This window comes from Sparus aurata, chromosome 12 (genome assembly GCF_900880675.1).
Source record: "Sparus aurata chromosome 12, fSpaAur1.1, whole genome shotgun sequence".
Classification (NCBI taxonomy): Eukaryota; Metazoa; Chordata; class Actinopteri; order Spariformes; family Sparidae; genus Sparus; species Sparus aurata.
The window spans coordinates 21,450,438-21,473,283 of NC_044198.1; the positions used below are offsets into that span (position 1 = coordinate 21,450,438).

Genomic DNA, 22,846 nt, shown 5'->3' on the forward strand with positions numbered 1-22,846 from the left:
TCAGACGCCATATCTTCTCGCAATATTTTTCATTATTAGTGTACAAACTTCTGTTTTTTTTTTTAATCTGTTGTATTATGGTGCTGACATGCTTTCACTTATTTGTGTAAAAGGGAAACACCCGTAGTTTTGGCTGACATCCAGCTCCTGCTCCCTAGCAGGACAAAAAAATGAACACAATGTGCATCTTGTCCATGTGGTGATCTAGTTTACCGTCAGGAGTTTGGGGCTGAAGGTCTTGTTGCTCAGACAACAGACAGATTTTTTTGCTTCAAATAACTACCCACGTACAGAGAACGGGGCGCTGGACAGCTATATTTGGAAACCAAACTCTGACAGCGAGATTGATGCTCTCCTGTCAGTCTCCATGAGATCTCATTAGCAGGGAGCAGATGTCGGCGTTTGCCCTGTGTGGCATCCCACACGCTCGCAATGCTGATCCATCCACTGGCTCCCCTTCACAAAAGAACAAGTGACAAAGATAAACCTGCGGTGAGCGCAGCCGACGCGTCTCAGGAAGTAAATAGAAGCGTCAAGTGGGGATTCATTATCCAGTAAATGTTTAACAGCAGCTAAGGGTCGGGTCACTCGCTTCTTGTAACTCGTGGAATGTCACATTAAAGCAGCTACGAGGACGTTTAAGTTCATGCTGATTCTGGCGGCCCCTGTGGACAAAAGTGGTACGGGCGCTACAGTCATGAAAGTCTTTATTTTTAAAGCAAGCGAAAAAACGATGCACAGATTACACTGATGAGATAATGGATCTATATGTGGCTGTGTAAGAGTAATCACTGTAATATAACAACACTGAAGCAGAGTTAACTTGATTATGGTGTCGTTCATTCACTCAGGTTAGCCTGCAGGCAGCTACAGTCAACAGGTTGTTGTGGACATTCCCAGAAATCTTATTATTCTGCATGGAACAGAGACAGCCAATTTTCTCACTGATGCAGGTTTTCGTAGAGCAGCAGTATTAAATCGAGCCTGTAGTTAAAATGCCTTGCGGTTAACTTCAGTGCTGACGGTGGACTACAGCCTGTAGTTTCACCTCATGACGCAGGGTTAAACTTTCACCAGAAGTAACCTTGGTGCTGCTGTTCTTACCACATATTACACCAGCCTTGTTACATTCATCTTTGAACAAAAATCCAACATGTTACGCCCTCAATGTTGAGCATTTTTCTTCCCCCAGTGGTACTGAATAGGAATATTTTCAAGGTACTGTATCAAGGTTAGTAATTCCGGCATCGTGACAGGCTTGATCACGGTGGGTGATGCACTGAGATTTAGCAGATTCAACGACACTGACAGTCACGAAATGGTCTTAAATGGGTGTTGCAAAATGAGTTCAGTGAACATTTTTGTATCATATTGTGTTGGCTGCAGAAGTTATGGTGTCGATCTACAACAGACCATCGACAACAACAGAAGTTATGGACTCTATAGAGTAGATAAAAGGATAAGATACGCATAATCTATGGATGGAAACTGCATGTCAGATGGATGTTGCCTTCACGGTATCCAGATGACACCATCCATCCATCCATCCATCCATCACACAGCAGCCTCATTAAAGCTCACACAGGCCAACTCTCACATTAAAGATATTAAAGTTTTGACCCATACTGTAATTTGTGTCCAGGAAGCAGCTCTTTCCTCTTAACAGCGGGCTGTAGAGCCCTCTGTTCCTGATCCAGTGATTAGTCACTACCCGGTATTGATTTCCCCCCTCAGAGCTCTCATTAATTACACTTCACATGGAGTACACACATTGATCCACTTTGCCCAACATAACCTCCGTCTGTAGGCTCGCACAGGCACACAATCTGCATCAAACCCACGAAACCATCTCTAATAAAACCTGAACGTTTTTCCTGTCGTCCATGCACGACTACAACACAAAGATACTGCATCCGCTCACCTCTGAAGCGCAGGAATCACAGCCGCGGTGTCATCTCACTCACCTGCGACGCGCAACAGATTCTCAGCTTGTCAACAGAAGGAGACGCACACGCGCTGATCTGAACGTGCAGCAGCTCACACACACACACACACTATAATCACACACACACACTCACTCTCACACACCTGAGGTAATCTTCAGCGACGCTCCACTAAAACCTCACGATAGATTATCAAGCCGAGGTCCTCTGAGCAACAAACTCCACACAGAGGCTGGTAAATAATAGATTTAATTCAGAGGGAGAGAGGGAGAGAGAGAGAGAGAGAGAGGCAGGGAGAGAGAGAGAGAGAGAGTTAGAGAGAGGGAGAGAGAGAGGAGGGGAGGGAGAGAGAGAGAGGCAGGGGAGAGAGGGAGTGAGATCCATAGAGCGAGAGGGAAAGAGAGAGAGAGAGCGAGGGAGAGAGAGAGAGGAGGGGAGGAGAGAGAGAGAGAGAGGAGGGGAGGGAGAGAGAGAGAGGCAGGGAGAGAGGGGAGGGAGAGCGAGAGAGAGAGTTAGAGAGAGGGAGAGAGAGAGAGAGGGGAGGGAGAGAGCGAGAGGCAGGGAGAGAGGGGAGAGAGAGTTAGAGAGAGAGAGAGAGAGAGGAGGGGAGGGAGAGCAAGAGAGGCAGAGAGAGAGGGAGTGAGATCCATAGAGCGAGAGGGAAAGAGAGAGAGAGAGAGAGAGGGAGAGAGAGAGAGGAGGGGAGGGAGAGAGAGAGAGAGAGAGAGGAGAGAGAGAGGAGGGGAGGGAGAGCGAGAGAGGCAGAGAGAGAGGGAGTGAGAGAGAAGAGGGGAGGGTAGAGAGAGAGAGGCAGGGAGAGAGGGAGTGAGATCCATAGAGCGAGAGGGAAAGAGAGAGAGAGAGCGAGGGAGAGAGAGAGAGGAGGGGAGGGAGAGAGAGAGAGGCAGGGAGAGAGGGAGAGAGAGAGAGAGTTTAGAGCGAGGGAGAGAGAGAGGAGGGGAGGGAGAGCGAAAGAGGCAGAGAGAGAGGGAGTGAGATCCATAGAGCGAGAGGGAAAGAGAGAGAGAGAGCGAGGGAGAGAGAGAGAGGAGGGAGGGAGAGGGAGAGAGACACAGAAAGAGAGAGTAGGGGGGGGAGGGAGAAGGGAGAGACAGAGAGGGAGAGAGAGAGAGAGGAGAGAGGGAGAAGGGAGAGACAGAGAGGGAGAGAGAGAGAGGAGAGAGAGAGAGAGGGGAGTTTGGGTGTGATGGTGTGTCCTGCGTTGAAACTCTTCAATTAAATAACATCATTTTTGTGTGGAGCAGCAGATGTAACTACCGAATGAGCTGAATCAGTCTAACAACAGCATAATAAAGGTCAGCGGTGTCATTAAAAAAATAATGACATGTGTTGTTCCCTGACAGAAAGAGGCGCAGGGTTCATCTTCATTAAGGAAGCCCTCTGTCTGTTCAGCTACAACTGACCTCTCAGGTTACCACGTCACAGCAGGTGGAGGCTATTTCTGCAGTTATTTATGAGGCCGTGCGCGGGAAAACACACTTGGAAAACATGTGCTTGGCAAAACTTTTGCCAGGGATCTATTACAAACACAACCGATCGTTGTCTTAATTATCATAAAGTCAGAAAAACAATCTACTTCTAATCAGCATCAAGGAAATGACATATTTCCATAAAAAACACTTGGAATATGCGTCCTGCTGTGTATTTACTGGCTTATTATTTTTGTTTTCAGACCTTAATTATGTGCATTTTTTGGTCAAACTGTCACATAACTCAGCCCCATTAGCCTAATCCTTGTGTTTTGGCCAATGAAGTGTATCCGTCGGACGGATTCCACAGTGACACCAATTAATCACATTGTCCAATTAGGCACGCCAAAGTCTCTCAGTCACAGGCGTCCTCCACCCTGACAGCGCTGTTGGCATTGATTGTCGTGCAGTGTAATTGTAATTTTCCTGATCTCCCCCCTGAGAGTGCTTTTCATACACATTTGAAAAAAAAATAAATCAATGGGCACTTGAGGCAGAGCCGGTGTTTCCACCACTCGCACGGAAGCGTTTCCTCTCGGAGACGATGGTCGTGGAGCTGTTAAACAAGCGTGCAACAGGATTATACTGCATACCACGACTGTTACAACACACTCCCGTTCCTCCTGCCATTTCCTGTTGATGCTCAACTTTCCTCCACAGTGGCTGAATCGGCCACTTGGCTTTTATAAAGACGAGGCGACGTGTCAAACTCAGTTAAGCACATGGACACAAACTGTCTGGATAAAACCCTCAAAACTGTCATTACAACAAAACCACGGAGGAAGATATTTGTCACTTTGCTATCTTTGTGGCCATCTGCGGACCTGTAACGTGCTTTAGTTGAAGTGCCGGTCTTCTGCAAATATAGTTGCAGATCACGTGTGTTTATCACCTCTAATGAAACAAGCCTGAACTTGAGTCAAGAAGACAAAAATATAAATGACAGCAAGATAATACCAACTGGTTTTTTTTTATGTGGATTTCCAGATGGTTACTTTTACCGGCCGGCACAAACGTGTCAGTCGAGAGCTGAAGAGGCTCGTGTTTGTGACTAAGTGCAAAGAGCTTTATATGAAAAACTGAGTCAAATGTACCAGCTGCAGTGATTGAGTCATCAGAATGACATATGTGCTGGGAACTGCTCCAGGCATTTAAGGATAAGTTCGCCCGAAAAAAAAAAAAAAAATCTCAGGGAAATGAAAAGTCAGGAGGGAAGTTTTCGAATCCACTAAAAAGTTTCTGGAGCTTCACAGCGAAAGCGTCGTTGCTGCATTCTCATAAACAACTGAAGCAGACGGGGACTTGTTTTAAAAAAGGTCAAAAAGCAACTGGAAAAGTAAAAGCAAACCAAGTTGTCAGAAACCCTGAGATCCCAAATCAATCTGAAAAGACGTTATTTACAGTTTTGACGAGAGGTTGCATGCTAACACCTTTAGCTTAGCCTTAAAAAGGGTGTAAAAGACGATGTTTTAAATCTATTGGGTTAATGACTACATTTGAATTTTTGGCTGAACTTATCCTTTAAGTGTTTGGCGACTTTTGTTTACCCCGATCACAAACACACAGGATTCCTAGATAACTCAGCATTGTCTCCTGAGCTCAGACAAATAAAGGGTCGATGATTGATCGGGTTAAAAACCACCATCAGATAAACAGATAATCAGAGATAACCAGAGCTGCAGAAACAAATATTAGGTCTGCAACTTTCACAGGCGTCAGGAGTTGAGCCAATTAAGCTTTAACTGCTGAAAGATTGGAAAAAACACTCAAATATCATCCTGTCGCCGGTGGGTAAACTCTCCAAAACTGTCCACTAAATAAACTCACTGGCAGCTCCCCAGACTCTTAAACCGCCTGCAGGTATTATTCTCCACCACACAATTCTCAGACTGCTGGTAGCGTGACTGGCACTGTGTCTCCAAAAAGAAAAAAAAGAATGAAAATCCCTCAATCATCGCTCCTTAAATGAGACCGATCCTAGCAGGAGTTCACTGCCGGAGACAGTCGAGGAGCTTCTCGCACAGCGCGGCTGTACCTGAGGAGACAACCGTGACAGCTGTCACAATTCCCCCGATTCACCACGCTCAGGCAACACCGCCGCAAAGTTTGACAAACTCAGCGGTGAACAATTGTCAGCCTTGCAGAGGCATGCAGCACCGGTACTTCAGAGGACGGCTTGTATTAGAGAAGGCACGCAGATCAAGAGCTCTCATTCACCTTGAGAGTTCAGGAAAAAAGTTCAGGAAAAGAGAGAACGCCCTTCAATTCTCAACTGAAGTTCCACTGACGACAGACTCCGTAGTGGAGCGCCTACTAAAAAAGACAACTTTACTTTCACTGACTTCTATAAGTTGTACTAACACTGCTCTCAAAGTGCATCACCATAACAGACAGGTGCTTAAAGGAGAAGTTCACCTAAAAAAATAGTATATGGGGACTTGTTTTAAAAACATAAAAAAAAAAAAACTATTTTGAAATAAACACAAAATGGCTCCGTACTGATCGTCTGGTGTAATCCAAGTCTCTGAAAGCCCCCAAGCAGATTTTAAAAGACATCATTTACACAACACCTGGTTGAGCTTCAGCTACAAAGAAGATTTGGGCTTTGGAGCCATTTTGCTGTTTTTCTGTTGTTTTTAACATTTTAAAACAAGTCCCCATATACTTCCATTGCTTAGGAGAATGCTGCAGCGATGTTTTGCTGTGAGGGTCCAGAAAGGTTTTGTGGACTAAACAAGTTCACCAGACTTTCCCTCAGCATCAGAATGAGGGGATAATGACTGCATTTTAATTTTTGGGTGAACTTATCCTTTAATACAATTAAAGCTGCCACAATAATATATAGTTCAATTAGTTGTCAACTATTCATACATTTGATTAACTTTTTAAGGCACGAAAAAGGGTCAAATATCTCTGGTTCCAGCTTCTTAAATGTGAATAATTTCTAACTATGACACCAAATTGAAAATCTTTAAGGTTTGACCAAAACTAGAGATTTGCAGATGTTAACTCGGGCTTTGGGAAACACTTTTCAACTTTTTCTGACATTAAAAGACCAAAGAACTCATCGGTTAATCAAGAACATAATCAACAGATTAATCGACAATGAAAATAATCATTAGTTGAAGCCTTCGCCATTTAAATTCTAAATATAAACCACATACATCCTCTTTTAATCACATAAAGCATCGTAGCTTAACAACACAACTCTGAGTAATTGCTCATCCTTAAACACAGCTGTAACAGTATCACAGCATCAACCTCTACTTCATTTAAGTTTATGTCTGTCTGTCTGTGTGTGTCATAATTACTGCGTGAGGTGGGTTGACTTCAAACAGCTAACAACTGTTCATTCCAGTTTGGACCAGCGGCCTTAATAAGTGACCGGACCCAGCTGCAGACCAGCCTTTAACTAATGGCTCAGAACAGGTGGGAGACAACAAAGGATCCCACTGTGCTGTAATTGCTCTCAAATACCTGGAGCCCTGATAGACTTCAGTCTGAGCTGTACCTCCTGTAAAACACCAAGCACATGTGCAGTGCTGCAGACTGCAGAATAACTTGTTTAATTCTGTGAGGATAACAGCATTAAACCTTTATCCACTGTCACAGAATTGGAGCATAATGTCAAACTATAAACTATAAACATGTAACCAGTATGTATTGATTAGACTCTTATCTCTTTGTTGAAAGGAATAGTTGAGAAATACATTTATTTTCTTCAGTGCCATGAATTAGATGAGAGGACTCACACCACTCTCATTTCTGTCTGTTAAACAGGGAGCTTCAACCAAGAGAGGGCTAGCTTAGTTTAGCGTAGCAAAAACAAATTGCCTGGCACATAAAGTTGTTTGTTCTACGTATTCTACTGTAAAGATCTGACAAACAACATGTATAAAAAATCTAACTTGGTGCTGTTTTTTCCCCATTGAACAAAAAAGCTAGCTGTTTCCCCCGTCTCCAGTCTTCATGCTAAGCTAAGCTAGCCGTCTCCTTGCTGTAGCTTTATAATTAATGAACACACAACTCTGAGTGATTGCATATCAGTAAAAAAATAATTAACATGGGGTTTTAGGCAACATTTTCCCCTTTGAATGGTACCTAGTTAGCCGTTTCCCCCTATTTTCAGTCTTCATCCTGAGCTAAGCTAGCCGTCTCCTGGCTGTAGCTTCATGATTAAGGAACAAACACAACTCTGGGTAATTACATATGAATTTAAAAATGTAACTTTTGGACTAAGCCATTTGCCAGGCTAACTGTTTCCCCCTACTTCCTGTCTCTATGCTAAGCTAAGCTAACTGCCGCCGAGTAGCTGTGAAAATAGCCTGGCTCTTCTCAGCTAACAGCCACAAAGTGAATGTGTATTTTTTCCAAAGTGTAAAACTTTTCCTTTAATGTGGTCATTTCCAAAAAAAAGGCCTGTTTGAATGATCAAGATATAAAACTGAACCAAAAAAAAAAAGTGTCTCATTACTTTCAAAGCAGTCCAACAATGTGACAAATCCATGAAAACTCTGTTAACTTCATTGCAACGGTCTAACAAAAAGAAATGGTCAGCTTGTTTTCATTTTCGCAGACACTGGCCAAAAGGGAGTGGGAGTGTTGAAAGTGTTAAAAAAATGACCTAAATAATGATTCATGAGGTTTTTAAAAGTGGATTAGATTTTCTGGGAGACTTCTTGTGAAAATGAAAATGTGAAGCTCTTCCAGACTCTGATTGTGCTGCTTGCCAAGCGGAGGAAGCAGCTGCTGCTGGCTGCAAAACAATGCAGACGCAGTAAGTACCTTGTTTAGCTATAAATGACAAAAATATGTCATAAAATTCTCCCAGTGTGTGTGTCTGTGTGTGTGATTAGTGGGAGATTAAATGACTACACCGGTGTCTGTTCTCTGTTGTCTTCTCTGTTGAGGCTCCTTGTTTGCATGCAAGCAGGGGCAAGTTGAGATTCAATATTGTGTCTAATGATAGTCTCTTCTCAGAAGTCCACACATCATAAATACCTCAGACAGACAGGAAGTAACTCAGCGAGCAGCGAACCAGAACTACAAACGCGAAAATGTTCGTTCATTCATATGGAATGACGACCGGGATTAAAAGCGGAAACATAAAAAGTATCCACAGTTTTTGGCTTACGAGCGAGTTTCATTCATGAATGATATCACCTCCGTACTGATGATCTAATCCATCTGCAGAGTGCTGCTGTTACAACAAAGAAGTCTCAGTGTTTGTTTGGAGAAATATACTCAAAGTATGAGAGTCAAGAGATATGTATAACATATCAACAGGCTCTAAATAGTAGAAAGAAACAAACAAAAACAAAAAACAGTTATTGTTACCTTGGCGTGGGGAGAGCAAATCAGATAATCCATACTGCGGTAAACTATAAATCGCCTGATGAACCATCTCCATGTCTCTTCCACACTACTGAAAAGAAAAGGCTCCCTGAATGGGTTTGTTCAAAGTGCCGGCGGCCGCCTGGGTTAACTTGAGGACGGGAGTTCCTGACTGGAGAGCTGCTCGGCCACTTTTTGGCCCGGCTCAGGATGAGTGAGTGAGCACAGCTGAGAGGGTGTGAAAGAGAAAGGAGAGGAGGGGAGGGAGGTGAGGTTTGAAGAGGGGGTTGGGGAGCACACACACACACACACACGCAGACTCACACACACACACACACACACACACATCCACATACCTCTCTTAGCACTGTAATGAGAACAATAGGCAGATCTCTCCATAGCTTTGGGTTTGAAAAGGCCACTGGTTTGACTCAGGGCACGACCCCGCAAGCAAACACGGGACGTCCCATTCACACTGCAGTGCTTTGTTAACATCTCCAACCACTAACTGGTTCGAGCACGACGATGTAATGTTGACTTTTTGCAAGTGGAATCAAATTAACCTCCATTACTGATTGATAGTGTATTCACTGCAATATGACTTTTATTGTTAATATGACTGAATGAATACTATGTTGAGGTGAAGTTAGGACAATAGTGCAGTGCAGCGCCGGTTGAAATCACTCTGTAATGTGATGGTTCACAGAACAGACTCTTGGACCACTCAAATGTTTGATACTCACAACTAAAACTCTGGATATAACGTCAGAACTTTCCTGAGCTGGAACACAACCAGCGATGAGAGAGGCATCCCGGAGGTGCTGACTGAGCTACGAAGCAGCGATCAAACTTCTAGCCCTTGAGGTTTGCTAGCATACCGCTGGTGCCAGAAACTAAAACTTAAGTCTCACCTCCAGTTCTCGCTAAAGAACAGAAAACCCATGCTGACAGGCGTCTCCCCCCTCATCCAGACTCGTTCTCTGGGCTTTTGTTTTCTTCTCTCATTGCACCGCGTTACCACAGCAATTTGTTGCACCGCGCTGATCTCTATTTTGTTTAGGTCTGCTTCCCCATGAGTTCACGTGACATCGATAAAGTAGTATATTTTGACTTATTTTTCAGATTCAGGTCAACAAATGTAACTGTACATATCCTTAAAGTTGTAAAAAGCCTTCTGTGGCTCCAGAGGGAGCTGTGTGGAATCTGCTGAACTGCTTCCAGTGATGTCACCGGAGTCAGCATCGGTTGGCTGAAGGCACGTTTTTAGCGATGGAAAAAATCTAGAGGTGTTGAGTTCGAAAAGTTTTCTCGGACTTTCAGTGCACTCAGGTTGCACTGAAGGCATTCTAGGCTCCTAAATTTGACAATCAAGAAAAAAAAATGCCTCTGGTTCTATTGTATCAATTTCCTTTACATCGCAAAACTGTGAGTCTGCCGATGTTGTACAAGTGCAATGCTACTCCTTGTGAATGTCTCCATCTTCCCATGTATCTGCAGTAGGCGTCCTGTTTCACCTCACCCCCAGTAAGGTATCGATGGCTCATTCTCTTCCTGGTGTCACGGTGGTCCCGGCCTGTCAATCGACATAATCTGAAGGCAGACACCACAACATTAGCCTCCATCTGAGTCCCCCAGAGACATTGTCTGGTGGAGAACACAGACTCCATAGAGGTTCTATGGCTATCCATTACCATCTGATGCTGAATGAGTAACAAAGTGAATAAGGAGCGGGGAGGTCAAAGGGGACGAGGGTTGTTTGGCTCTACTGTCCCTCTTCAGGCGCCCACAGGGAAGAAGGTAATCATGGCACCAAAAAAAATGGAGAATAATGGCCACCGGGAGGCAAACACGATACCTTGAGTGCTCGGGTGCTGAAGCCACAGGCGTCGATGCAAATCTTTACGATCCAAAAAAATGTATTCCTCGATAAAAGTCACTTCACATTACCTCCTCTGTCCTCACACAAAGGGAGAGAGCTGCTCCGGCCAAAAAGCAGCTGTTGAGTGGTACGAGCCAGCCGAGTTTTAATGAGTTGTCATGAGGACAGTCGGGTGAAGCCGCGGGTCAGTCCGTTCACGGAGGTCGCAGCACTGTCAGGAAGCCAAGTGTCTGTGTTCTGATTTCATGCCAACTAAATAAAGAGCCATCTCTGTGTGTCCTGCCAAGGCGGCTGTAAATATACCATTATGTAAGGGGAATCAATTTCAAGCGTAGGAAAAAGGAAACACGGCTCAGGCCCGACTGAGAGTTCAGAGCTTTGACATGATAATTATAAAGAAAACCAACACAGAGATAAAAGTGAGTTTGTGATGGACTGCACCTGTCTTTCTGTACCTTTTGGCTCATTTGTTCCAAACGCGGCCTCTTTCTGGCGATGCTGCCTTCTTCCTTCTCGAGTGTAACGGACAAGAAAGGAATACAGCACATAATGTTTACTATGATGGATAGGACGCTGTATCTTAAGCTAGTTTCAAGTTTCCCAAAGTTGGTGGTCGTGCTTCGCTGAAATGCAAACCAGAGGAAGCCTTCAGGGTCGGCAGTAAATTATGTTTTGCTTTGGAAAGTGGCTGTGAGAAGTGTGAAGTGTATTTATTTATGGCAAATGTGCTAAAAAAAATAGAACATTTAACATTTCATTTAACATTTCGCTTGTTTTTGAAGTGTCCAAAGCCAAAAACCGACAATCACAAGCATCAATCACAAAATGTCATTAATGGAAGCTCAGCCATCGGTATGAAACCACAGACATTCTGCTCAACCTATTTATTTCAGCGGTAACTTGCAGTATAACGTGAGATTAACTCCTGACTAATTCCAAGCATCTTTAAAGTATGCACGGCGACACTTTGAGGTTTGTTAGAATACCAAAATCCTTACGGGTGAACCACTGAGAACCACTGACAGCTCCAGCGACTACTTACCGCGGGGGATTAATATCCCATTAAAATGTTAGGAGTGCTGAGTTTTGGTGAGCGCTGGCAGCTGTTGTCACTTGAACACTTGCACGCAATGCTGGGAGGCTGAAACATTACATCAGTGATACAGGCAGACTGATACTTCAGAGGAGGCTTCTGGAAAGGTGCAGCGCGTACGGATCCAAGAGTAAAAACCTCGAGGGCTCTGTAAAGTCAACATGACACTAGTTTTTTTTTAATGCGCGTTTAGCCGGGTGTCGCCGTCATATTGTCAGAGAAATCAGGTTTCACGACAACCAGACGCACTAAAACATCCTGTAAGTGTCACTAAATAAAATCTGGGCATTATAAGATTCTGCAAACCACTGAAAATAAATGTGTATGTTTTATACATGCATATGAGCTGAGAGCGGTGCTGGTGCTGGTGTGTTAAAGCGAGATGGCTGCCGAGTGAGAGACCGCTAATGTAGCGGCCTGGTCAGTGGCCCAACGCTTCTAAGTTTGATGCTATAGGTAAGGTAAGAGTGAGAAAAGTCAGAGTCAGGGGGACGTTAGGGTGGTTGCATCGGTCATGCACTGGACTTTTCCTCTGGAGACTGGAGTTCATATTCCGTTTCTGAGCAAGAGTGAAAAGCGATTGGTTACGTCACTTGATATCACAGTTACAAGATTGAACGTAGTTATTTTAACCTGACATTTGATCTTTTCCTCGCCTAATCATGTGTTTTATGTCTTTAAACCTAACAAGTACTTTTGTGCCTAAACCTAACCGGAGCGAAAAAACAACTGGACGTTTTCCTGTTATTTTCCAGCCGTTGGCAACATCAGCGGGACAATTATGCAGGTATTTTTTAAGAGATGCAGGGACAATTTCCTGCAGTGTATTATGAGAAGGGAACTAGGTAAACCTAACCAGACCGTAAGCACAGCTTTGTCAGAACACAAAATAGAAAACTGCACATAAAGAAATGTAAACCTTCAACATATCAAAAGAAAAATTCAACATACCTCCAGTACGCAGAAGTGTGCGCTGCCGACATTTATTCTGTCCATTATGTTGTGTATTTTCTCCTGTGTACTGCATTCCTGTGCTCCAACATGCATGTAGTGTCTGTGTGAAACATGTAGTCATCTTTACGGTTATGTAAACATATCTCACGATGACTGATCACCAATTCCACAAGTGTACGTCATGCACTCATGGCCTTGAGACTGTAAATCTGTGTGGCGTGCATGCCGGGAATGTATACTCTGCGTGAACTCCCTGACCCAAAACAAATGATCCCCCCAACGACCGTTTGTCCGATATCCAAATTGGATTTGATTTAGATTCGGGTTGTCGTGAGTGCTTAGCCTAACAGTAGCATACAAATGCAGACAAAGATGCTACTGCTGAAATGGTTTCCTGAAGTGTAACTGGGAAAAGGATGAGATTTAAGTAGATTTTTTTGTTCTGTGTCTGTGTGATAACTCGTCATTCGCCTAAATCTGCCGCTTTGTTTACACATGTTCAAGATATGAAAGCCTCCATCCTAATTGCTACGATACGGACAAGACAAAACACCCAGTAACAATCACGTTGGAAGGAAAAGACGCAGACAAACATCCTGGCACTCGAGGAAATGAGCGAACCTCCCTTTCGTCCACGACGGGGAATGAGAAAAAGGAGCAGGCTTGACAAAGTATCTGTTGCTTTGCTCGCTAATGCCTTCTAATATCACCTTTCAGCGCTGATGAGGGCTTCAGGGCAGATGCACACCTGCACTCCCCACAGCCAAAATTGCCAGGTTGAGTCAGGGTGGCCTGTGGGAAAGCCCTTTGAACTTCTCAGACAGTTCAGACAGGGTTATAGAAACCTGACTTCTGATTTATTGTGGGACTCCTGGAGGCAGAGCAACTTCCCCGTCTTACCCCATGAGAACCAAAGAGAACGACGGAGGATTGAGGGGAAATCCTGACAGCTGTGTCTCAAGAAAAACGCTTCTCGTGATTTCCACTCACCTGAAGTCATTTCATCATAAATAAATTCCCTCCGGTCGTGTGTCATAGAAGCATCGATCATTGTTTTCATTTGCTAGATTGCCTCCGGAGATTAAAAGGCCTGTCAAGGGGGGAAATATTATTGTGATAGAAAGTACAGATAAATCTGACATTCATCAATCATCATCTAGCACGAGCCTTACAGCCCACTTCATATGTAAGTGACTGATCAGGTGGAACATGGAATATGAATGACACCATATTTGGTTTAACAGACTTCGGACACCTTCTTAACCATCAAATTCAAAGTCTTTCCATGTCCAGTTCCGGACAAATTCAAGGACCTGACTGACTAATATAGTTTGAGATTCAGACAATATTGATTATAGATTGCGACCTCTAGTGGCTGTAGTAATTATAACAGCTGCAAAGGAGGAAGTGAGGAGTAAAATAAGCACAAAGCCTCAACAGACCGTTGTTCGGTGTCCAATGTGAAACAAGAGGTCAACGGTGAAGTTACGTTTGTGAGAGAAGTTGCAGCAGTAATGTAGTGAATGTTTTCCCAACCCTAACCGAGTCTTTTTGTTGCCTAAACCTAACCAAAAAAAAAGACAGCAAGATGAAAAGTGCTGCTGTTACGCTGCAACGCTCACGGTGTTTTGTGAATGGCGATATCGATCTATTCAGGTGATTAGGTATGAAAGATGTGTTGGAAAAAGGACCATATAGGTCGACCAGTATTTATGCTTCGTGTCAGGCGGTGACCTCTAGTGGTCATTTAATAGTAACTGCAGCAAAGGAGGAAGTCAGGAGAAGTATTATAAAGGGCAAAAATGTCTGCACAGGAAGGACGGACCGGTTGGTTGGGTCCAACGAACGCAGGACCCGGCAGTCCGCTCTTTGGGTCCCGTATGAAAGACAACTTGATGTCTATTTATGTCTTTTTTTAAAAACTCTCAGGCCTTGAGTTTTTCCCCCCTTAACATCAGGAACTTTTCAAGGATTTCTTGGAACCTTGGTTCAAAAATAAACAACTGTGTTCCCAGACTCAAACTCGTGCCTGTGTCTGACTCTGCCTGTTATCTTCTGCGTTTCTTTCCGCACACATATCTGTGTGATGCCCAAACTCAGAGGGCACGCACCAATAAAGCTTCCTGTTGACTCGCTGCCCAATTCTTTGGACAGCCAATGGACAGCGCCCATGGGCTTGGGCTAGATAAGCGTGTTTTCATTTTGGCCACCGCTGCACTACTGTCTGCGTTGCCGCTCCGCATCCTCGTTGTTTTCTCTGACAAAGCTGGCCAAAGCACTGCCGGCCTGAGAGGGCTGCAGTGCGGGGGGAGCGCAGGCCAGCCGGGTCAAAGAAAGAGATTGGTGGTGATCTAAGTGGAGAGACGGAGAAACGCTGACCCTCATGGTCAGCGTTTCTCCTTGGCTCTTTGTGTGTTTGAGAGTGCGTCACCGAGCTCTCGCTGATGTGGTTCAGCCAGTTCTCTGTGTTCAAAGCTGTGCTATAAAAAAAAAGCCTTCATTAACTACAATTTCTGGTGCAGCTGCTGAGCTACCACACGTGCATGTAGTGCTTTTTTTCTTAAATTAGTTTACAGTTGCCGTGCAGCTCTTGTTGTATTTTAACCATTTAAATCCCGATAGTGCTGAAGCCCTTAGCAGGAGAAGTGTTGTGGTTGTCAGCTGGATGTTCAACTATTCTGATTTCTGATTAATCTGCTGGTTATTTTCTCGATTAATGAGCAAATCACTGGGTCCTTAAAATGTGGTGATGTCCTCAAATTGCTTTAAAATGCTAAGACACTAAGATTGTGAAGTGTACTATCAGACGATAAAAAGCAGCAAATTCTGGGACCAGCGAGTTTGGCTCTATTAGAGGTCGCCATCGTTGCTTTTTGGTGCCTAAAGTCACCATATTTGGACGAGGGGGAGGAGCTGGGCAGGATATTCTGATTGGATCTGACTGAGAACCCCAAGGACATGACAAAATGAACATCATGCTGTATTGAAGAAGACTTGAAACCAGTGATTGAAACCATAAACTCATTAGGAAACGTTTCAAGGAGGTGATAAACAAAGTAAGAAGTAGGGTCATTTTCTCATAAGCTTACATTCAATCAGACTTCCTTTTGAAACCAGTACAGTCGCCCCCTGCTGGCTATAAGGACGGATGCAAACCAAGAAGCTCCCTCCAGATTTTATAACATCAATGATATTGTCTCATTCTTCACACTTTTCTGGTTTTAATTACATCATCGCTAAATCTTCTAGCCAATAAATGGGCATACCTAACGATATTAGTCATTTAATTTTCGCTTATTACTCGCTTCCCTCACAGGCAGATAACGAGCGACGTGTTGAATTCAACCAGCAGACTCTACCGTAGGAAACAAACCATTTGCTTTGCCAGAAAATCCAGTGACCATCAGACACCGTTCGCATCTTATTTATCACATAGACTAGTTTTCACGTGGGCTAATATCCAAATACAGCCCAGAGTGAGTTGGGTAGATTCATGCCGATATTTATGTGTTATTTCATACCTTCACCGTCTGTTTTCAACATCTCAAACACATAAAACACCTCTCTCTTCTCTTTCCTCCTCCCTTCCATCAGCACTTTGTGAAGTCTAATTTCTGCCTGAACATTCCTCGTGTACAGTATTTCTTCTGGCCGATTTCTCTCCCATCTGTTGCTTTGGATTTTTTCGCATGAGAACAGCCTCACCGGGGACGGATTTACAGGCAGGCTGGGAGCCATGAATTCAGGAGGTGGTTCTGTTATCTGCCTCAAGCAGCCAAGCAAAGTGAAATTCGACCCAGCCATGAGAATGCCTTTTTTTCTCTCTCTCTCTCTCTCTCTCTCTCTCTCTTTGCTAAGCGTGACTTTTCTTCCTCTGGCGAGATTTTTTTTTTTAAAGCCACATATCTAGGGCGTCCACACCTGGGTGGCGTTTAAACCACACATGTGGTTTAAAAGCTTATGTTATTATACGAGTTATTCAAATGGCTCTGTTGGTTAATCCGCACAATTTCACACCATTTCAGCGGTGTTTACACTGAGTGCATGTGCCGGACAACAGCAGAACATTTACAAGTTTTGAGGCAACACAGGAATTGTTTAAGTGTGCTTAACTCTTCCTTTTCCTTAAAGGTGAAAATCTTTAGTTTATATGTCATGTTTCACAAAAAGGTGTGGTGTGTTTTCCATTCAACAAATGGCTTGCAATCACATCCCCCAACTGCTTAATGACATTTTATACCAACAATGTACCATCAAGTGTCTCTGTCACGCTTCATGTATGATATGTTGTATATGTGTGTTTATATTCCATGTTTCTAGACTCTATACTGTGTGTTTATCTTAAAATGTGTATTATATTCCTCTGTCCTGTATTAAGCCTTTCTGCATGCTTCTGTTTGCACGGTCAGATTGAGTTTATTTAGACCTTTAGAAAGAAAAAGAAGGGCAACATGATGCAGAACAACAGTCTGCAGAGCGGAGGCAAGAGGATGATCAAGTGAGACACGGGGCAAATGTCAGTAAAGCGAAGGTCTCGCACTAAGTTTAGTCAAATTTGAAATGTATTTCTTCTTCTTGCTGCTGGTTTCATCCGGTTTCAGCAGCAGAGTGAGCAGAGCGGAGTGCTCAACTCTGCCTCTGGGTTGGGTTGCCAGGTACCAGGTCACACATCCCTCAAGAAACTGAGACACTTGATGCGTATCACTCTGACATTGTGAGACTGATGAGAGAATGGTGGCAGAAAAAGGTAAAGAAAATGAGAGACTTCCTGCGTGTTGGCAGGTACGCAGATCTTGTGGAGCGTTCTTGATGCATTTGGGCAAAACGTGTTGGTTATAAAACGGTCTGATAAACTGGTTCATTATTACAAGTTGGACCGTGAAGAACAATCTAGAGGTGTAGACCTCTGCGTTCTCTGCTCAAGGATAGCATCTCATGAAACACTAATTTCTCTCACAGAATTGCTGGTGACTGGCATTATGAGTAACGCAGGAGCCACGTTTGAAAAAGAATGTGTTTAATAAATATGGTACGATATCTCTGTAGAAATGTTAATTGGTGGCACTTTGATGGCTCTAAACTTTTGCCAAATCTTTTATAGGTCGCGTGCAGTTCTTGGTGATCCAAGAACAGAAATATGTTGTACGATTTCGGTGGAGAAGTTGCACTAGAGAACTGCATTTCAGTAAAAAGTCAAAACAAACCTGTTACTTTAAATGAATGACATGTTAAGGCTTCAATGGATTTGCTATAATAACAAACATCTCTATAAGCATCTCTGAACGTTCTGCAGGAAATAACGACTCCATTACTCACAGAGCGCGATCGTATGGATGTTTGTGCAGCGGACAAGTAAAAGGAAGCTTGCGGTGATGTCACCAACAACAGCAGGAAAATCCGGAATGCAAGCATCATAAACTGCTCATGTGAAATCACAGCTGCTATAAACATTAGCCATGAACCGCAACTTGTAAAACAACCCGTCCGCGGCGCTGACATGATGAATGGACGGCGCTCTCTCGACGAGGACGGGAGCACTTTGCAACTTATCTGCGAGTTTTGTGTCTTAAGTTTAAGTCGACTAAATCTGTCCGAGAAATCCTTCCAGTCCCTCCTTCCGGTCGCTGCTGAAACTGAAGACAGCGCAGGGGGGCTAATAATAATCGCGGCCCCCCGTAATGAAACGTGTTCCCAACCAGATGCAAGCGTGTTAGTATTCATTACTGTTATGTAAAGAGACAGACCTGGGTTGGAGTTAAGATCCATGGGGCGCAGAGGAAGACGTGCCCCCTTCTCAGCTGGAGGTCGAGGGAGCAAAAGCCACGCTGTCGCTGCTGACCGCCGGCCCCCCGGTGCCACTTCTTCATCTGTTCTCGTTCCGTGCCCCGGACGGATTTATCTCCTTCTGTTTCTGCTAAAACACACTCCGCCGCTCTCGCCCCTGCTATCCTCCCTCTTCTCCCCCCCTCCTCTCCCCCCCTCCTCCCTTCGCTCCTCGCTCTCCTCCACCTCCACCTCATATAACTCTTTCGCCTAAAAACTTCATTCTGTTGAGTCAAAGGCAGGTCAACGTGACACACCAATCAGAGGCACTTGGGAGGAGGTCGGGCTGAGGGCGAGTCTGTCTGCCTCTCAGGAAGCCTTTACTCTCCACATGTACTTCTGACAAAGGAGCTGAAAGAGCAGAGGAAGCATATCACCGAGAAAGTGTGAGTGTAGGAGGGAGCGACCGAACGAAATCGAGTGAGACAGCGAGCCGGAGGCAAGATGGTGTGTCTGCTTGTCTCCGAAGGAAGTGAGAGGGGTGGGGTGGGAGCCCCGTGGTGGCGAAGGAGGGGGGAGGTGGGAGGTGGAGGGGGTGCATCGTAAATCAAGCAGCCCTCCCCGAAGTGGGGACCTGTAAATCTGGAGAACGAAGAGTGGGCACTCGGCCAAATGACTCATCCACAGCGCTCTATAAATACAGCCGTGCGGGGTCGACAAGGCTGCTGCTACTGGTGGCCAAGAAGCCCCGAGACAACGGGGTTTCTCCCTCTCGGAGGAAGGTCTTTAATAGCCTCCTTATCGGTTTTCAATCTCACCCAGACTTAAAGGAGAACCGCACATCAGCGGCCACCGTTAAACGGCACAGGGCGCCCCTTTGAACCCCCCTCGGAGGGTGATTAAACTTAAGGCCACCTGATGGACTCGGGAGGAGAGCGGCTTGTGGAGGAGACATCTAAATATTTATCCAGACAGAAATCAGTTTACATACCACCGGTCTGGACGTCCAATTCGAGTGTCCCCATTAGACAAACACGCTGTAACGGTACAGGAGAGGCTTCAGCGGAGGCCCAACCTGATACATGTGGGAGCAGAGGTCGTGGACGGGGGTTACAGCAAGAGGCCGACGGAGGAGATTGCTATGCGACATGTCAAATGCCGATCCCCTCAATAGGGCTGTTATGTAAGCATGTGGGCTTCCTGTCCTGTCCCTCTCTCTGAGCCTGAGACTTGCAGGCCTCAGTGCATTTCCTCCAGAGGGTCTCGCTGCTGCTCACACGCAGGAACACGCAGGAAAGGAAGCAGAAGGTGCAGAATTCTCTCACCAGAGCATCTACCGCATGCAAAAGGTCAGCAGCTTATCGCTCGGACGTGCTGAATCGCCCGTCCTCTCATCACATCTCTGAATCAGTCTGTGTTTGGATGAGATGTGAGGGACGTATGCACGAGATCACAGACGTTTGTGCGAACTGACAAAGTTGCGTTTTGCGGTTCCATTTTTCGTACTTCACGGCCGAGCTACAAAAAAAAAAACAACGAGCTGCTAGTTCATCATGTTCTCGTGATATGACAGCTTCGTTTGGAGCCAGCGGAGGATGCGGCGATAAGCAAACCGCCCCGCCCACGCGATATACGAAGCGTAGTAGGCCAACGTTGCGCATCCACTCATCCTACGCGTTATCCTCTCGCGCTGTTATTGCAGCTGCCTTTTCCCATTTAGTGGTTGATCAATCACGGCTTCATGAAAAATGGGCTTCATCAGTCACTGTGCGGTTCTGAGCCATTATGGGAGCTCCCACAGGCTCTGGTCCCATCCCTGAAATACTTAAACAGCACATTGTGTTTGGAACAGAGAAACATAAGAGGACTGTAACCAATGATCAGACCGCTGTTGAAAGATGATGACAACATCTAAAAGCATCAGTCATATTCATGTGCTGTGACAAAGCCGTAACCTCCCACTGATAAAACTAACTGCTTTGGAAAAGCATACACGGGCTGCATCTTATTTTGAAAGAATATTTCTTAATGGTTTGTTTTCTTGCCATGAGTTAAAGGAGAAGATCGATACCAGCCACTGGCTTAGTAACTGTAAGCCACGGTCTGTCAGTGGTAACAAAATCTACCTAACAGCACCTCTCAACCTCATTTAACACACAACACGGTTGTGGTTTTAAGGCTGTTAGCTTTAAGCTTGTTGGCTTTCTTTCCAAAGGGTTAGAGGAGCAGACTGATGGCACATTAAGGCTAGCTAAGTTTAGCAAAAAAAGCCTGGAGGCTGTTGTGATCGGATATAGTGTGACAAGCTTGATGGTTTTTCAATTTAAAAGCTCATTTATGCTCAGTGGTAAATATGCACAAATCTGTCCGTCCTCTGCGTTCTTCCCATCTGTATTTCTGCAAGTTTTCGGAAATCTTATGGATACAGTCCAATGGAGCACTCGTCTGGTAGTCGTAGGGGGGCAGAGTAGCCGATAGTTCAAGCAAGACACAACCACAGGACAAGATGAAGAAGTTTTAAAAATGGCAGAACTCCTGACAAGAGACAAACAGTTGCTATAGAACAGATTATGATTTGTGCTCTCTAGTGGTTGTACGGCTTAACATCCACTCCAACATGAAGGACACTTGGAAGTATGTGGGCAGTAATGGTCATATCATTTGAAACATACGTTATGAAGGCTGGTTTTTGGTCGCCTTGCTAGCTCGTTAACTGCAGTGACTTCCTGCGGTCTCTGATGATTGCCTAGCAACCTCGTCGTGGCAACGAGACTCCAGGAAGTTGCTGTGCCAAGTCACAAAACAGTCCAGCAAAAACCCCCCATGTAAAACAACAGGTATCACCAGGCTTTGTGCTAAGCTAAGCTACCTAGCGGCCACCTGAAGCTTAACATTTAGTGGAACTACGAGATTGGTATTGATCTTTTGACCCATTGAGCATAACACCCAAAAACAATTGCATGTTTATCCGAGTCTAGCTTTTTCCTCCACAACCGTTGCTTCAAACTAAGAGATGTTAACAATCACACTCAGTGGGTTCCACCACACGCTGGAAATAATCATCTGATTAGCATAAAAGGACTATATTTTCTACAAACAGCACATTTCACCCGACTACCACTAGAGTCAACACTCTGCAGACCCTCTGCCTTAATGAGCTGTCTGTGTAAATCCCACACAGAAGGGAGGCGTACTTCTCACAGAGTCCAGCAGCCCCCTTTAACAAACACGATCATTATAAGAATCTCTGAGCGCACAATGACTGAACAGCCTGCTGCTGCAGCTTCCCGAGAGCCCAGACTCCCACAGCACCTCCTGCAAGATACCTCAGGAAACCTGGTCAGTGACCTTTTCCTAATCCACAAAGCCACATGTAGTCAGGCTTATAGCGAACTCCAAAACCTTTCAACAATCTGAGAGAGAGAGAGAGTACAGAGATGTTGCCTCTGCTTTGAGAACCAGTAGGAGTCTGCATTGTTACTTAAATCCATTTGACAGTCGGCCAGCGTTTCCTTTCCAGCACCTTGTCACAGAATTTCTGAGGAGGGAGTTTGGGCTGTCTGCAATCTGGCTGAGCACAAAATCCCCAAAATGTCCCACTTCCAACATCTGCCAGTACAGAACAATGGAGATGCTCCTAACTTCTATGTAACACTGGAGAGTCTTTTCAATCAGCGCAACATTATCCAGACAGGTTTTATCCGTGGCCGCTGCCACGACACTGATAAGTTCTCTAACGATCTCAGCAACCTCTGCCAAGGACATTCTCTCAGACTCCAACATTTTACTCCCTTTTCCTCCAGAATAAAGGATGTGTCCGCTGGGTTTTCTCTCTCGAACTGCCTCAAATGTCAGCATTTCCATGCCTCCACAAAGAAACACTAAGCAACGTCCTGCCTCTGCCTTACGGCGCACTGAGTGATTTTCCAGGGCTCGATAAGGAATGTGTAAAAATCATTATCTTTATCATCTGCCGTAAGCTTCCGTTTAACAACTCGGCAGCCTTGCTAGCCTGCAAATAACTTTCACGGCAAGGAGTACCGACTGATAGCGCTGGTCTTCACTGGTATCGACCAGCAGGACTTTGACTGTCCACAGCCAACTAGATTTTTAGCACAACTCCAATTATCCACTTCCATGGCAGAAGTATTTGAACAGGAAAGATGGTGATAGACGCCTACATTCGTTCAAGCTGATTTGTTAATTTGGTTTCAGTAATAGGAGTGGAGGGTGGATTTGTTCAGAAGCTGCAGGCCACAATTCACTGGTTAAAAGAAAACTTTGACCTGCTTGTGTTTTTTATGGAAAAGCAAGCAAATTCATCCTCTGGGGACAATGAATCTCTGTACTAAATGATATGGAAATTGATCCAATAGTTTTCAAGACATTT

General features: G+C 44.7%; 1 protein-coding gene across 7 annotated transcripts in view; it reads right to left on the bottom strand.

The window, feature by feature from the left end:
- arhgap24 (Rho GTPase activating protein 24) overlaps positions 1 to 22,846 on the bottom strand; it is a 74,127-nt gene that overhangs the window by 14,805 nt on the left and 36,476 nt on the right. Inside the window, exon 1 of one of the 7 annotated variants that reach the window (XM_030436120.1) lies at positions 18,438 to 18,654. The exons of 2 other annotated variants lie outside the window; for them this stretch is intronic. In XM_030436120.1, coding sequence (XP_030291980.1) covers positions 18,438 to 18,459 — 22 coding nt within the window. In that variant the 5' untranslated portion in view covers positions 18,460 to 18,654. Of the gene's footprint in view, positions 1 to 1,921; positions 2,205 to 8,770; positions 8,957 to 18,437; positions 18,655 to 22,846 lie in introns of those variants that run through there. 4 more of the 7 variants (XM_030436119.1, XM_030436123.1, XM_030436122.1 and 1 more) reach the window with 4 other exon arrangements.